The 16,884-nt window shown below is 56.4% G+C and overlaps 1 protein-coding gene and 1 pseudogene across 1 annotated transcript; one reads left to right on the top strand and one right to left on the bottom strand.

The window, feature by feature from the left end:
• Nucleotide 1: 1 nt before the first annotated feature.
• On the top strand, nt 2–15,268 carry Dennd6b (DENN domain containing 6B; the record flags this gene model as incomplete). Its single annotated transcript, XM_023702534.1, has 20 exons — nt 2–136; nt 7,826–7,864; nt 7,935–7,977; nt 8,535–8,647; nt 9,111–9,191; nt 9,715–9,820; nt 9,923–10,002; nt 10,080–10,142; nt 10,259–10,314; nt 10,830–10,952; nt 11,020–11,115; nt 11,219–11,313; nt 11,460–11,525; nt 11,785–11,849; nt 11,945–12,034; nt 13,500–13,553; nt 13,720–13,829; nt 13,910–14,012; nt 14,100–14,174; nt 14,254–15,268. Coding segments are annotated over 20 exons (1,716 nt in total), but the record flags the coding sequence as incomplete, so codon positions are not given.
• On the bottom strand, nt 1,583–2,842 carry LOC101573540 (annotated as a pseudogene).
• Nucleotides 15,269–16,884: the final 1,616 nt, after the last annotated feature.

Genomic DNA, 16,884 nt, shown 5'->3' with positions numbered 1-16,884 from the left:
GCGCGAGGGCCCGGCGGGCCGCAGGTCCTCCGGCCGCGCGGCGCGGGGCTCGGCGGCGCCCTGGGCGCGCTTCTCCGCCTGGCTGGAGTGCGTGTGCGTGGTCACCTTCGACTTGGAGCTGGGCCAGGCGCTGGAGGTGAGCTCTCCCGCTCCTTCCCTCCCGCCCTCTCCGCTGCCCCTCATCCCTGTCACCCCGTCGCAATCGGCGTCGCCTTCCTGCCTGGCCCCGGGCCCTCGGGGGCGCCCCTTTGCACGCGCTGCACCTGGGGCGGATCTCTGACCCCTTCCACAGCTCCTTACGAGAAACCTGGTCTCCTCCCCTCCTCTACCCGACCCGTCCAGAAAGGGAACCCCTCTGCAGGGCTCCGGGAGCGCTCCTGACAGGTGGGAGGTAGGGCCTGAGTCTGCACATCCAGAGACCGGGTCGCATCGTCCCTGGGCCTGTCGCACCCAGGCAAGGTCATGCCCCCGGTTCGTCGCTCCACCTTTGATGCCACCCTTATCATGCTTCAGGCAAGGCTGACAGCTGACCCTTGGACTAGAATCTCCTTGACGCTTTTCTGCTGGAGTCACCAATGGCACCTTTTCCTCACCACGCTCTCTCCCCAGTTCAACCCGTGTACCTCGCCTTTTTAAAACCAGGGAGTTGGCTCAGTAGAATAAGTGCTTGCCTGGCAAGCTCAACGGCCTGAGTTCAATCCCCGGCTCCACCAAAAGTAAATAAATAAAATAAAATCCAGGGGTGCTTCATGTAGAGTCAGATCCAGACCCTGTGAGCCCATGCGGGGCCCTAATCTGTTCTCAACCTTGGTCTTCCGGTCACATCTCGCCTGTGATGTGTTCTTCCCACTGCCTGCACGCCTCCCCTCACAGGGGCAGCCTCACTTTTTCCTGGTATCGATGGCACAGCGTGGAGATGCCTGGGAGGCAGACTTCACCAGCTGTTAGGAGGGACTTATGAGTAGCCATGAGCACTCCATCACTGCAGTGTGTCAGATGAGGCTGCGGAGTCACCCTAAGGAAAGCCAGTGCAAGGTGGGAAATGCTTCATAAGGCCCTGTTGGACTCTGAGAAGCTGTGAAAAGTCCAAAATCTAACTAATTTTTTTTTTTTTTTTTTTTTTTTTGGTTGGCCAAGGCTGCCTTAAGGGTGGGTCTGGTATGGCATGTGGAGCTGGGGATCAAACTGTGGTCCCCTGCACCTGACTGGGTTTGCTCAGGCACGCGCTTAAACAGCTGAGCTAACTGACAAGCCCCTACACAACTAATTCTTGGTCAGGCCCCCCACTCTGTGGGGACCTAATCCTACTGAACACTGCACTTTGGCAAATGACACCACTTGATGGAGGGGCCTGGATAGAGAGGCAAGGTGATTTTTTTTTAATTTCAAAATGATTATATTGCAGCCAAAACAGTAGAATTAACTGTACATAATAAACTAATATATATATATATGTATATACACACACACATTTTAAGTTATAGGGAATAAAGTTTATTTTGGCAGATATTGTTAAACAAAATTGAAGTTGCATGCATTAATAGCATAGCTCAACAGCCTTAATTTGGTATAACAAACGTTCTTGCTTTCTTGTGTTCTGCTAAGTCATCATACCCAAACTTTTATAAAACTGATACGGCAAAATTTAACTTTACTGTTTTCGCTTATGCTCTGATTCCAGACAAAACTTTTCATAAGCTTCTTCAATCTCTGGGCCCATCTCATCATCAATATCATCCAAGTATGGATCACTAGCCCCTGATAAATCTGTTCCATTTTCTTCATAATCTGGAAAGAAGTCCTCTCTTTTAAGTAATTCTTGGTATTTGTCTTGGTGATCTGGATCAGCCTGGTGAAGGGAAGGCCATCTGGTGTATAAAATGTTGGCTCACTCCTAAAGTACTCAGGGTCATTTCCAGGTGTTGCTTCTCTGCATGTTGGAGTCCCACGTACTCTACCCCAGATGCCCGACTGGAGTTCTGCGGGCTTCAAGAGCATCTGTTGTACATCTCTGCTAAGTTTGCATCTAGGACAACATTTTCAATTCTCTGAATAATTTCTTCCATGTCAGTCTTCAGTTTTTCTTTCCAAGCGTCTTCCAAAACTGACCCTGTCAGCTTTAGTAATTTTACTGCACGAATTAAGTTGTCATCCACTGGATTGGAGAAGAGGGCATTTAGCAATTCACGCAGACCAACTTGGAGAATATCTGCTCTTGTAACCTGTCCATTTGTTCCCTTGGTCTCCAGGTTAACATAAAGTTCTCCCGGAAAGAGTACAAATGCGTAAAATCGTTTTCAAGTCACTTCATCCCCTTTTGCAGCTTGATCTTTAACTTCATATGCAGTCCCACATCTTTGAAGTAGTAATTGGCGGAAGTTGCCACTCTGGACTAATTGTCAGATGATGGGACAGGTAATTACACAGGTGAGCTCCCATGTGAGAGAAATTTGGGATAGATGTGGCTTGTTGGTAGACGAGTTCCGTAAGTTCTTGCACAGCGTCATCTGTTGTAACCCAGCCATTCAGGGTCTCTGCAAACTGCTCAATTTCAGTTTCAAAACTGCCAGGTTGCTCTGTAAGATGATTCAAAACCTGAACGTAGTCTGACAGAGTGGGGTAATCCTCACAGCCATCTTCGTAGGATTCCGCATAGGCAGCCTAACCCGACCGGTGGAATTCGGGGGCGTTGGCGGACAGCCTAGACATCACCAGCGAGCCCGACCACCTGGGGCTTAGCCATTGCTGACTCTGGGCTCTGAGGTGGGATTTCAGCCTGAGAACTAGGCGGAGCTCTTAAGGGCCTCGTTTACTCTGGAGCCCCGTCAAACGCATCCCACATGCGGGCCCCGGCGCTTCTTCGCTCCAGCTCTCCCCGCTCCTCACTCCGGCTGCTCCGCTCCGGCGCACAGGGCAGCTCCGGAGGCAAGGTGATTTTGCCATAAAATCACCTTTTGCAGAGCCCACTTTCTATTCCTCAAATCAAGTCACAAAGGTGTCAAGTGTTTTTGTTTGTTTTGAAACAAGGTCTCACTGTGTAGTTCAGGGTGGCCTTGGATTTACTATGTAGCCCAGGCTGACCTTGAATTCTTGTGTGATCCTCCCAAGTGCCAGGATTGCAGGCATTTGCTACTATGCCTGATGAAGAGCCAAGTATTGTACACATCTATAATTCCAGCAATAGAGAAGCTGAGGCAGGAGATCTCAAGTTGGAGGCCAGCCTGAGCTTTGTTGTGAGGTATGAACACACACACACACCACATCACACACATACATACAAGGCCTTTCCTTAAGGGATCTCCTGTCTAACATTCTAAAACATAACCATGCAGAGTGTTGGTTCTAAGCATGCACAGATAGAGTGTGTTCACGTGTGTCTAGGCGCCTGAGGCTGCACAGGCTGTGCTGTGAGGTGAGGGGAGACCCCAGGCTCCTGGTGGTTAGTCTGTGCCAAACACTGAGTGAAGGAGGAGGTGGCATCTTGCCTCCTTCTTCCCCTAGAGCTATGGGGAAGAGTGGATTTCTGCAACTTTCACTCAGCTCATATGACAGGGGTTTGGGAAGCCCTGGTACTGGCCTGGTTGGGGATACCAAAAGAATATAGGCTGTTCAAAGTAGACTGAGGCAGGCTCTGCTAAGCCTTGGAGGGTGAAAGGTGGCTGCTAGACTAGAGGTGGGAAGAGTGTGTTTCAGGTAACTCCTCTCAAAAAGCCAAAGTGAGCCAAAGCAAGAGGCTGTTCACGGATTTGTTCATTTGCTAAATCAAGTACTGCGCAGCTATCATGAACCTTGCCTTCTGACAGTCCGTCTGTTAGAGACGGAGTGAATGGTTCTGGACCTGCAGTGTTCCCAGCCCTCCAGCACCCACAGGTGGGGTCCCATGCAGTTAAATCCTCTGGAGCCTTTGTGCAAGGCTAAGGGAGTTCATGGTCCAGGGGCTCCAGGAGCATCAGATGAGCCAAAGGGAGGGCCTGGCTCTGCCACTGCAGCCCTTGAAAGCTCAGCTCAGTGTTCTGCCTCATCTGGGAGGTCCTGTGGCCACAAGGGCTCGGGGCCCCTCCAGGCGGGCTCTTCCTGGGCAGCAGCTTCCACACTGTGCAGTCTCAGTCCTCAAATTATTGAGGACTCCAGAGAGCCTTTTGTCTGTGTGGGTTATACCTGCCCATGTTTTTTATGCTAAAACTAAAACAGGGCACTTTATGACTTTATTTAAGAAAAAGTACCCCTTGGGATTGTAGCGATGGCACTTCAGGAGATATGTGCCTGACATTCCCTGCTGTGTTTTGTTTTGTTTTGTTTTGTTTTTCTGTATTTAGGACAGGGCCTACAGGGTTTTACTATGTAGATCGGACTTGTAGTGCTTCTCCTGTTGTCAGCCTCCCAAGTGCTGGGATTATAGGCCAGTGCCTCCGCGGCCAGTCTCCATCAGTCTCAGTGCACCTGGGGGCAGGGCCAGCACTGCCTGCCAGATCGAACCCAGCTGATGTGCTCTGCCTAAGCAGGCGCTTTAGTTCACTGAGCTATCAGGCCAGCCCTTCCTTGCTGGTTTTGACTGGAGATTCATATACTTTTTTGGGAGATGAGTGGTAGAGCTAATGCTGACTTGTAAGTTTTGAATTTATATGTTTCATCCCATGTACAAAACTATTTTTTTTCCTACAAATAGTTTTCTTTGAATGTGTTAAGGGGTATAAAGGAATGCAGACTATTTTATGACTTTTTTTGCGTCAGTGATTTTGGGACAAATTAAAAGTCCTAAACTTTGGTGCCAGGCTTATTAAAATGAAAAAATACACCTTGTATATTAATGTAATATGTATTTATGAGAAATACCACATTTTCTAAAACAAACACAAGTACAATCAAGAGGAATAGTTTGATAGGGTTGGGTCTCACTCTGTATCCCACTTTGGCCTTGAACTCTGTGATCTTCCTGCCTCAGCCTCCTGAGTACTGGGATTATAAGTGTATGCCACCCCACTTTGTTTCAGCAGGCACTTAAACACCTGAGCTGGGGGCCTGCCCTTAGCTCAGTTCTTTAAGTGGCTGCTTCAGCAAAGCGGTCAGGCTCAGGTTGCTGTGGTTTGAATCCCACATCTCACACCAGCCGAACCTGTCCTGAAGGCATTCGGAGCAAAAAAAAAAAACAACTCAGGATGCCTTCAGGGTAGGTCCGGTTTGGCTTGAGGATGAGATTGAACCACAGCATGCCACCCAACTTTTTCTTTTCTTTTTTTTTTTTTTCTTTTATTATTATTTTAAAATTTATTTATTTGTGTGTGTGTGTGTGGCCAGCTCAGCCCACCAGGGGGCGGGGCTGGCTGGCATGTGGTGCTGGGGGACTGAACTGCGGTCCCTGTGCTTTGCTAAGCTTGTTCTAAGTAGGTGCTTTAGACCACTGAGCCATCTCACCAGCCCTTATTATTATTATTATTATTATTATTATTATTATTTTGTAGTACTGGGGATTGAACTCAGGACCTTGAGCTTGTCAGGCAAGTGCTTAATTTACTGAGCTATCTCCCCAGCCCACCACCCCACTTTGATAAGCCTGGTGAAGGCCTGACCAGATAAGAGCCAGCTAGATCCTCACATCCACTTGCACGGAGTCCACCAGGGGTACATGCATCCCTCAGGGAGCTGTGTGTGCAGGGAGCTAGCTGAACATGGAGCAGGCCCTGACTGGGGAGAACAGCCTGACCATGTGGACCTGAAGGTCTGCTGGTCCGCATTCTGAGAACCGCTGCCTCCAGATCCAAGCAAAGCCTGTCACCCCGGCTTGTTCAGGACAGCTGAGTGGGCAGGAGCAGTGACCTATACAGGCTGTCTCTGGTAAGAAAGACAGCTTCTGTGGGAAGCCTGGGCAGGACAGGGCCTGGCCAGTGGATAGGCAGAGACCTCCCTGTGCAGAGCTTTGCTCCAGTTGTCCCCTCACTTGGGCATGGCCCACTCAGCCTAGGCTAGCATTCACCTGTAGGCTACCTGGACACGGGGGCACTGGCAGTGAGGGCTCTCAGCCGTGAACACAGGTTTCCCTGGAATAGGGCCGCAGGACACAAGTGGAGAGCTGAGGCACGGGGCTTCCCTGAGACTGCCAGGCTCCTTTGACTTCATGAAAGGACCCCTTGTGGTCCTGCCCCAGCTACCAGCACCTACCTTACCTCCACCCTCCTCACAGTGCAGACACTGGTTTGGTCCGTGTGTCTTGTGGTCCCTGCCTCTCACTGGGCTATCCAGGCATCTCTGTTGGTCTGACCCCACCGCCAAGTCCCCCTTAGCTTCCTACCTGCTCCTGTCTCCCTCCTTCCTAACCGTTTGGTGTAACTGGCAGCTCCTTGACTATGTTTCATTGCAAGGTTGAGGTCTCATCACTTGCCACAGAGAGGCAGATGAACTAGATGGACAGGTGGATGGATGGGTATGGTTCACTAGGGAGCTGGTTTATGGGTCTGGAAGCTGGCCATGTGCAAGGTAGAGATCCTGAGACACCGGCTGCATGGCTCAGGCCAAGTCTGGAGGCCTTGGAGCCAGGGAAGCCAAAGGCCTGAGACCAAGAAGCTGGGGTGGAGGAGCCAGTTCTGAGGCATGTCCTGGGATCCACAGAGCTTGGAGTTCTCCTGCTTAAGGGAAAAGTGTTTCAGTTACAGGAGTGGGCAGAAGAGATGGCTTTTCTCTGGTACTGCTGTGCTGCCTGGCCCCATACAGAGTAGATGTCCACTCAGCCCGCCAACCCAGATGTCAGTCTCTTCTAGAAGCGTCTTTTTTTTTTTTTTTTCTCGGAACCGGGGATTGAACTCAGGCCCTTGTGCTTGCCAGGCAAGCACTTATTCTCCTGAGCCTTCTCCCCAGCCCCTGGAAGCATCCTCATAGCAGCAATGTTTTTCTAGTTTCCTAGATATTTCTTAATCCAGTCACATTGACTCCTAAAATTAACTGTCACTCCTACCTATTCTGGTCGACCTTACAGAAGGATTTTCATACCTTCTACAGATGCTGTACTGGGGAAGGGTCTGTTTCCTGCCAAGTACCGGGAGGCAGAAATAACTAGGACAGAGTCCCTGCCTTCAAGAGACTAAAGTAGGATGTAGCAGCACGACCTGGCTAAACAGGGACAAGAAGCAGTGCTAGTCCCTGAGTGTGCCGTGTTCATCCTGGGGACAGCAGCTCTCCTGAGGTTCAACCTAAGTGACTCTTCACGCAGGTGCTAGGTAGACATGAGACCACCTTGCTGAGAGTCAGGCCAGGAGACACCTTGGGCCCACTGCAAACGGACTGTTTTACTACCCTCTGGGGCTCTCCTAGCCGTGCCTGCCTGGCCCACTTTCTGCTGCAGAGCTTGCCGATCTCTAGACTGGCCAGAGCCTGCGTTTCCGTGTCTGGGTGCTACCCGACTGCCCACTCCCTGGGCCATGGTGAGACTGACACAGCTGGCCACATACATGGGGCCCAGGCCCAGGGGAGAGGGTCAGTTGGGGGCTAGTAGAAGCTGCCATCATGAGGCACAGTCTCTGCTAGGTGACATCTGAATAAACACATGAAGAGATGGCTGAACCTGATGCTCTCTGGCCGGGAACAGGAGTGAGGGAGTAGAGGATGAGCCTGGGGGATGGGGCGTGTCTCTAGGTCCCTTGAGGTGTACACAGGTGGCTTGGGAGGCCATGTGCAGGAGAAGGAGTGGATAAGAAGAGGGGCACCTTCGAGGAGCCCAGACGGCCTGAGCCAGGAAGACAGTGTGGTGGGGATAGAGGAACTCTGGGAAGAGGGCCAGGAGGCAGTGGCTCTTGTAAGCCAGTGGTGTCACCAAGTGCTCTGTTCTTCTCTGCAGCTGGTGTACCCCAGTGACTTCCGGCTCACAGACAAGGAGGTAGGTCCTGGTGCTCTTGGGAGTAGATGTCTCCAGGAGGGAGTGGTCCTCACTTGCTTCTGTATTTCAGAAAAGCAGCATCTGCTACCTATCCTTTCCTGACTCCCACTCAGGTAGGTGACCCCACCCTTCTTGGGCTAGATGCTGGTTCTGGGAAGGGGGAGGGGGGACCCAGGCCAGAGGTGTCAGGGTTGCCTCCCGGGTAAGTGCCACCTACCTGTGCCCTGCTCTGGAGACACTGGAGCCTCTGCTGCTCAGGAGTCACATGGAAAGGTGGCTCAAGCAAAGGTTCCAGCAGAGTCTGTCTCTTGCACCCTCCCCACTGACTACCCAGATCTGGGTCTACCATTCTACTCCTCCTCCTCCTGGTGGCCACTGTCCAGAGCCTGGTCACCTGTCCCAGGCAGGCTGGGCCTATGTCCCCTAGGGACATGGAAGGTACTTCTGTTATGGGCTCAGTTTATTGCAAGACCTTAGTTAGTGGGGTGTGAAAAGTCAAGGTAGAAAGCCTTTGGGAAATGCAGTCACTCGGGTGGGGGATCTTGTCTGGGACATTTGTGCCAGGAGAGGCTAGCCCTGCAGAGCCCTTGCCCCCTTGTGTCTACTCCACCAAACAGTGGCAGTGGAGGCTTCTAGCCCTGACCTGCAGGGTGCTGCTGCCCTTCCTCAGGCTGCCTTGGGGACACTCAGTTCAGTTTCCGCATGCGACAGTGTGGAGGACACAGGAGCCCCTGGCATGCAGATGACCAGCCCTACAACAGCAAGGCCCCTGTGGCACTGCAGGTGAGCGGACCCTTTTCTTCGCAGGGTCCCCAGGCAGTGCGAGCCCCCCCTGTAGGTCTGCCAGGCCCTGTGTGGCAGGACAGGTGCTGTGCAAGCCAGGCCAGTCCTGCAGCCCAAGTGCCAGGCTGCATTTGCCCTCTGGGGGCTCACCAAGGTCGCCAGAGTCCTTCACATCAATCAGGTTTTGTGAGCAGAGGCCTCCTCTTTTAGTGTCCCTTGCTGTGCAGAAGAAACTCTTCTAGAGGGGCACCGCCTGTCTTCCGAGCCCCGGAGCCAGGGTCTAACCCTGAGAGGCCTCTGCCTTCCTAAGCACAGGCCCCAGAGTGCAGGGACCCTTGGTTCCAGAGCCTTCTGTACCTATAAGTGCCATCCCCCCACACCAGTCCCTACCCATCTCTTGACACTGTGGCCTAGACCTTGCCAGATAGCCTGAGTGGGCATGGCTAACGCATACCCCTTCCAGAAGGAGCCAGCACACTACCTTGGCTACGTGTACTTCCGGCAAGTGAAGGACAGCTCTGTGAAGAGGGGTTACTTCCAGAAGGTGAGCCCTGCCCCCTTGGCAGGCACAGGGGCCTTGGGGTGGCCAGGAGTCTGAGCTCCAGAAGTGCCCACCTTTCTACAGAGGGGCCAGGGCAGCAAGGCAGGAAGGGTACCACGTGTCTGGCTCCCCTCAAGCCTCTGGCCTCAGGTACCATCCATGGCTTGTCTGTCCCCAGGCCCAGACAGCCCTACCCTCACTGCCTCCTGGCCCTGTCAAGCCTTGTCACAGCTTCAGGATTAGGACAGCTCCAATCCTGATGCCAGGCATGGCCCTGGTGCAGTGGGCCCAGAATCTCATTGCCTCACATTCCCTTTGAGGTTTGGGGCCCTTCTGCACCTTGCTGTCTCCTGGTAATCTTGGAATCTGAGTGCATCCCTCTGAGCAGCTATCCTAATGGACTTGACAGGATACAGTGCCCTGGGCCAGCTCTGACTGCCTTGGTGTCAGGATCCCCACAGGCCCCTGAGTAGCTGGGATGACACCTGGAGCTGGCTGTCCTCTGACAGTCGGTGTGTCACCACAGTCCCTGGTGCTGCTGTCCCGCCTGCCCTTTGTCCGGCTGTTCCAGTCACTGCTGAGCCTGATGGCCCCCGAGTACTTTGACAAGCTGGCACCCTGTCTGGAAGCTGGTGAGTGCTGTCAGGTGTGGTGGATATGGGCCCCAGAGGCCTCAGAAAACAGCTTCTCCTTGGGAGGGCTTCTGACCTGGGTCTCCTGTGTCCTGTCCACAGTTTGTAATGAAATCGACCAGTGGCCAGCTCCTGTGCCTGGGCAGACCCTGAACCTCCCTGTTATGGGTGTTGTCATCCAGGTGAGGGTCGCCACCAAGGGAGCACACGGGTGTGGAAACACCCTACTCACTCTGGTGGCTGCTCCCTCCCTCCACAGGTGTGCATCCCATCCAGGGTAGACAAACCGGAATCCAGGCCTCTGAGGCAGTGTGACCAAGAGGTAGGGCTGGAGGAGAGGGACTGAGTTCTACCCCGCTTTCCTGGGGGGTGACAAGCCAAGCATAGTCTCAGGTTAGCTTCTCCCTGTGACCATGACTGCCTGCCCTCCACCTCCAGAACCTGCTGCCAGCCCCTGTTGTCCTTGCCAGTGTCCATGAACTGGACCTATTCAGGTGAGTCCAAGGTGCAGCTTGCTGTATTGAGGGGGCCACTCCAGGGAGGCACTAGTGGTCATGAGGGACGGTTCGTATGTCCTGCAAGGGGAGGTTGTAGAGAAGAGGAAACCTGGGCCCATGTGTGGGCACTATGGGCTATAAGGTTCCTGAGGTTGCCCTCTCTGCCTCTCTGAATCAAGGGAGCGTGGGCTTTGGGATCAGCCTTCCCCTGCTTGGCCCAGAGGAGCAGAACTGTAGGCTTGAGGGACAGCAGGGGCTGGGAGGGGTTCCTTGTCTGGCTCAGAAGGACTGTGGGACAGCTGGCCCCATATGGGCCGGGTTTAGGTTGTGTCCAGCCCACTCTCCCCACTCTTACAGCAGATGGAGCCCGGAGTGGCCTGCACACCCGAGGCATGATCTGAGGTCCTCATCTACCCTCCCCACCCTGTGTTCATCCAAGGCTGGGACTTGCCAGACCTGTGTCTAGCCACAGGGATCTCAGGCCCTGCCTGTCCCTGCCTGCCCACTGACAGGTGTTTCCGGCCCGTGCTGACCCATGTGCAGACACTGTGGGAGCTCGTGCTTCTTGGGGAGCCTCTGGTGGTCCTGGCCCCCTCGCCCGACGTGTCCTCAGAGATGGTGCTTGCCCTGACCAGGTACACGCCTTCGTCCCTGGCTATCCTGGCACAGCCAGCAGCCTGTCTTACCTGCTCCCACCCACAGCTGCCTGCAGCCCCTCAAGTTCTGCTGTGACTTCCGCCCCTACTTCACCATCCATGACAGTGAATTTAAGGAGCTTACCACACGCACCCAGGCCCCGTAAGTGCATCCACCCTGCCCATCCCCCAGCTCAGGCCACCTTCCCTGGCTTTTCTGTGCCTCTTCTCTCTCTCTCTCTGTCTCTCTCTCTCTCTCTCTCTAGACCTAACGTGGTTCTGGGAGTCACAAACCCTTTCTTTATCAAAACACTCCAGCACTGGCCCCATATCCTCCGAATTGGGGAGCCCAAGATGTCAGGTGAGGGGTGCTGAGGAGGACTGGGTGGTGGGCTCAGAAGCCTCACCCAGCCAGCCTAGAACCTTGAGGGGGCATCTGAGTCCAAGACCTCCAAGCCTGCAGGCATGGCCAAAGCAGTGGACCCTGATCCTGGCTGCATCTTGCAGGGGACCTTCCTAAGCAGATCAAGTTGAAAAAGCCCTCAAGGCTGAAGACCCTTGACACCAAGCCAGGTCTGTGCCCCTTCTGCAGAGGGGCCTGTCTGCAGTTGGCAGGTCCAGTGGGGCAGCCACTGTCCTCTGAGGGGGAATGGGGTGCGGTGGGGATGTTCTCCTCAGGTCTCTGCAGCCGTGGGGTGGGGTGGGGTGGGCTGAGATGTGCAGGTGCTGCCCAGAAAGGTCAGATGCCCACCAGCTACGCTTTGGGCCTGCAGCAGGGCGGGCAGGCGGGAGGGAGGCCAGAAGGACGGCTGCTGCCCTGCCCTCCTGCCAGGCCTCTACACCTCCTACACAGCCCACCTGCACCGGGACAAGGCGCTGCTCAAGAGACTCCTCAAGGTACAGGCGTGGAGCGGAGCAGGGTGTGGGGCTGCGGTGGCGCGAAGGCAGCAGTCTGGCCACTCAGGGCTCAGCTGCCCGCCTCCCTCTGGCAGGGTGTGCAGAAGCAGCGGCCATGGGATGTGCAGAGCGCTCTGCTGAGGCGCCACCTCCTGGAACTCACGCAGAGCTTCATCATTCCCCTGGTGAGGCCTGGACAGAGGGACCAGGGCACCGGTGGGGGCCGAGGAGGGGACTCCGGTGGGGGATGAGGAGGGGACTCCGGTGGGGGATGAGGAGGGGACTCCGGTGGGAGCTGAGGAGGGGACACCAGGGGGAGACGAGGAGGGGACACCAGGGGGAGACGAGGAGGGGACTCCGGTGGGGGTCGAGGAGGGGACACTGGTGGGGGATGAGGAGGGGACATCAGTGAGAGCTGAGGAGGGGACACCAGTGGGGGTCAAGGAGGGGACTCCAGTGGGAGCTGAGGAGGGGACTCCAGTGGGAGCTGAGGAGGGGACACCGGTGGGGGCCGAGGAGGGGACACCGGTGGGAGCTGAGGAGGGGACTCCAGTGGGAGCTGAGGAGGGGACACCGGTGGGGGCCGAGGAGGGGGCACAGGTGGGGGATGAGGAGGGGACTCCAGTGGGAGCCGAGGAGGGGACACCGGTGGGGATCAAGGAAGGGACACCGGTGGGGGATGAGGAGGGGACTCCAGTGGGAGCTGAGGAGGGGACACCGGTGGGGGCCGAGGAGGGGACTCCGGTGGGAGCTGAGGAGGGGACTCCGGTGGGGGTCGAGGAGGTGACACCAGTGGGAGCCAAGGAGGGGACTCCAGTGGGAGCTGAGGAGGGGACACCGGTGGGGGCCGAGGAGCGGACACGGGGGGGGGATGAGGAGGGGACTCCAGTGGGAGCTGAGGAGGGGACATGGGGGGGGGAATGAGGAGGGGACTCCAGTGGGAGCTGAGGAGGGGACACCAGGGGGAGACGAGGAGGGGACACTGGTGGGGGTCGAGAAGGGGACTCCAGTGGGGGTCAAGGAGGGGACTCCAGTGGGAGCTGAGGAGGGGACACCGGTGGTAGCCGAAGAGGGGACACCAGGGGGAGACGAGGAGGGGACTCCAGTGGGGGTCGAGGAGGTGACACCGGTGGGAGCTGAGGAGGGGACATCAGTGGGAGCTGAGGAGGGGACACCAGTGGGGGTCGAGGAGGGGACACCAGTGGGAGCTGAGGAGGGGACTCCAGTGGGAGCTGAGGAGGGGACACCGGTGGGGGTCGAGGAGGGGACACCAGTGGGAGCTGAGGAGGCGACTCCAGTGGGGATCGAGGAGGTGACACCAGTGGGAGCTGAGGAGGGGACACCAGTGGGAGCCGAGGAGGGGACACCAGGGGGAGACGAGGAGGGGACTCCAGTGGGGGTCGAGGAGGTGACACCGGTGGGAGCTGAGGAGGGGACACCAGTGGGAGCTGAGGAGGGGACACCAGTGGGAGCTGAGGAGGGGACACCAGTGGGGGTCGAGGAGGGGACACCAGGGGGAGCTGAGAAGGTGACACCAGTGGGGGTCGAGGAGGGGACTCCAGTGGGAGCTGAGGAGAGGACTCCAGTGGGGGGTCAAGGCCCCAGGCTCACTTCCCCTTCATTCTCTACTCCCTACCCCTGTACCTCCAGGAGCACTACATGGCCAGCCTCATGCCACTGCAGAAGAGCATCACGCCCTGGAAGGTGGGCTCTATCCAGAGGGGGAAGGTCTGAGGCAGGTCCACTGCTCAGGGCAGAGAACTGGGGGGCCCTGGAAGGGCTGGACCTGGGTGGGGGAGCCTCAGATGTAGTGTGGGTATGGGGTTGTGGGTTGTGTCCCCTAGCACCTGCTCACTGGCCCCTGTCTCAGACCCCACCCCAGATCCGCCCCTTCTGCCAGGATGACTTCCTTCGCAGCCTGGAGCATGCTGGGCCCCAGCTTACCTGTATCCTCAAGGGCGACTGGCTGGGCCTCTACAGGTGGGTACCTGTTGCAGGTTGCCCATGGCCACCTGGCACACTGGGCCAGCTCCTCAGTTGCTGCTACTTGTCCCCCATAGGCGGTTTTTCAAGTCACCCCACTTTGATGGCTGGTACCGGCAGCGGCACAAAGAGATGGCCCAGAAGTTGGAGGCCTTGCACCTGGAGGCGATCTGTGAGGCGGTGAGAGAGGCTGGGATCAGGCTGGGGTCTGGGGGCCGGGGGCAGGCTGGGGGCTTCTGTGACCGAGGACCTGCACTGTCCCTGCAGAACATTGAGACCTGGATGAAGGACAAATCAGAGGTGGAAGTGGTGGACCTGGTCCTGAAACTCCGGGAGAAGCTGGTGAGCAGCCCCTGTCCTGCTCTGCCCAGCTACTATGCCTGGCAGGAGGTGTCCTGCCTCTGACTGCAATGCCTTACAGGTGCGGGCACAGGGCCACCAGCTCCCTGTGAAGGAGGTGACACTACAGCGGGCACAGCTGTACATCGAGATGGTCATCGGCTCCCTGCCCAAAGACCTGCAGGTTGTCCTGTGCCCTCCTTAGGCTGGACCAACGTGTGCAGGCCCCAGGCCTGGCCTGCCAAGCCTCCCCTGGAGGGCCCTCATTTGTGCCCAATCCCAGCTTGGCCCCCTGCCTGGGCTGCAGCCCCCTCGTTTCCACAGTAAATGCGACATTTGGAACCACAGTCTGGTCCCTGACTGGGAGATTGTGTGCTAGCAGAACTCCTGCTCCAGCCCCACCTGCCTGCATGGCTGCAGAGGGCAAGTAGGGGGGTTGTAGCGCGAGAGCCCTGGCTGATTTGGGCACAGCTCCTGCCCACCCTGCTATTGCCCATCTGCCCACACTCCACGTGGTGTTTGATATGTCCTTCAGCCCCGCAGGCTGCTAGAACAGAGGGAGGCAGCTGGCAGGAGCCATTGCCGCCTGCCCATCTTGCCCTGTGGAGATGGGGACACCTTGCCCATGTCAGCCATGGTGGGGAGAGAGACCACTCTTGTGTACCCACTGCCTGCCTGAGCTGCACAGGGGAGAGCAGGAGTGGTGTGGAGGGCCTACTGGGCAGCAGGCTCGGTCTGGCACTTGGACTCCACAGTATGGGCCTGGCCTCTCTCCTGGAATCCCATATACCCCACTTCTACCCTCGGGGCCTGCGGGCTCTGGATTGGTCTGACTCTGCTGCCCAGCCCCCACAGCCCTGGTGCAGCCAATCTCCTTGGCAAGCACCGGAGGTGCCACCTCTGGGTTCTTAGTCAAGCCTGAGCCCAGTGAGGTAGTGCTGTCGCCTCAGGTAGTGATATGGCCAAGGATGGTGACACTGGTGGGGCTATATAGAAGAGGTGTGCTTAGGGTTGGACCAGAGCTGCCACTGAACCCCAGGAGAGCATCACTAGCTGCTGACCTCACAGACCCTTGGGCTCTTTGTCTAGGAGGTGAGGCTTCCTAGATGCCCACTAGGGGCCGGGGAGATGGCTCAGTGGAATAAGCACTTCCCTGGCAAGCGCAAGGACCTGAGTTCAATCCCTGGTTCCACCAAAAAAACCCCAAAAACCTAGATGTGCTACCAGGCTGAGCTGAGAGCAGCTGGCTCTGAGCCCTGTGATGCCTGAAGGGGGCGCTGGTGGGGGATCTTCAGCTAACGTGCATGAGGGAGGCAAAGGTAGACTGCACCTCACACAGCAGCTGCAGACCCCAGTGTACAGCGTGAGCTCCTCGGAACCCAGTGTGTGTTGACCCATCTGCCGACCATGGTCCAGGACAGCCTGGCACAGATACAGAACACATGGTGGCAGAGGGGGAGGCAGACATGGCGCCTTTACACAGCAGGGTGGAGGTGCTGGAGATCCTGAGTGAGGAAGGGTGGCTTAGTACCCAGGCCATTGTCAGGCACAGAGGTGCCAGCCTCCTCACCGAGGGCCTGGCTTCCATGTGGCAATAGTATGGCATTTTTGGAAGCTTCCTGGGTGACAAGATGGGCAAAGAGGCTCTGCTGCCAGGGCCCTCGGCAGAACCATGCCATGGTGTACACACCAAGATGGCAGTACTGGATCTGACTCCAATTCCAGGGACAGGATTGTGACCCCACCTTGTGGTGGGGACAACCCCAAATGTCCTTGTACTACATGTTTCACCATGCCTGAGGGCTGCCTTTCTTGATAGCCACCATTACCCCAGGGGCATCCAACCCGATCTCCTGGGTCCCTAGATTCTGGGGGGGGGGGTCAGAGCTCATTGAGACCACTGTGGAGAGGGTTCATCAGGAGGACACCTGGGGACCCACCCAGGACATAGTCCAGGCTGAGGCACGTAAGAATAGGAGTGGGAGTGCTGTGGGGTCCTGGCCACTGGGTAGAGCTGAGCCTGGGCCCCTCCTGGGCCTTGGGATCAGGCCAAAAGGAAAGTAGCTCAGCCTGTTTCAGACAGGGTCTTGGTGCTGCCCACTGGAAGGCCAGGGGCACACAGTGCAGGGAGGAAGGGCTAAAGGACTGCAGAGTGGCAAGGCCACAGAAACAGGTGGTTCATGAGAGGGAGGGGCTGTTGTGTTCAGTGAGGCCTAGGGGCCCACAGACTAGGCCAGGCTATGTGGTGGGGCTACCCCAGGATGGATGGGGAGGGACAGTTCTTCACCAGTGTATTTCAGAGTACCCTCAGTGAGATCATGGTCCCTCACATCTTTGTTATTAAAGTATCCTTTTGTGACAAAATGATTGTCTTTTAACATTTTTTAATAAATAGCTTGCAGCCCAGTTGAACTTTGGTAATTTTGTGTCCTGCATGATGGGGCTTTGGCAAAGATGTGGCCTGGGCTGTGGTGACAGTGGTAAGCAGGGGCTGGAACAGGCCTGACTGCTGCGGGGGTGGGAGGGCAGGTTGCCCTGCGGTGCGCTGGCCTGCTTGCCCAGGGCCTTAGCAGTTTGCGTATGTGTGGGGTTGTCCCCAAGATAGCGTGGAAGAAGGACCGGGAGGTCAGAGGCTCTGGGAAGTGGGTTCCCACCCTGTCCTGCCACAGAAGGGTCCACGAGGAACACAGGGGTATGCCCAAGTCTTCTAAGT

The sequence above is a fragment of the Octodon degus genome, unplaced genomic scaffold, assembly GCF_000260255.1.
Source record: "Octodon degus isolate 3935 unplaced genomic scaffold, OctDeg1.0 scaffold00153, whole genome shotgun sequence".
NCBI classification, from domain to species: domain Eukaryota; kingdom Metazoa; phylum Chordata; class Mammalia; order Rodentia; family Octodontidae; genus Octodon; species Octodon degus.
The sequence above is the reverse complement of the archived record's forward strand: the minus strand, read 5'-3'. Positions and strand labels throughout refer to the sequence as shown.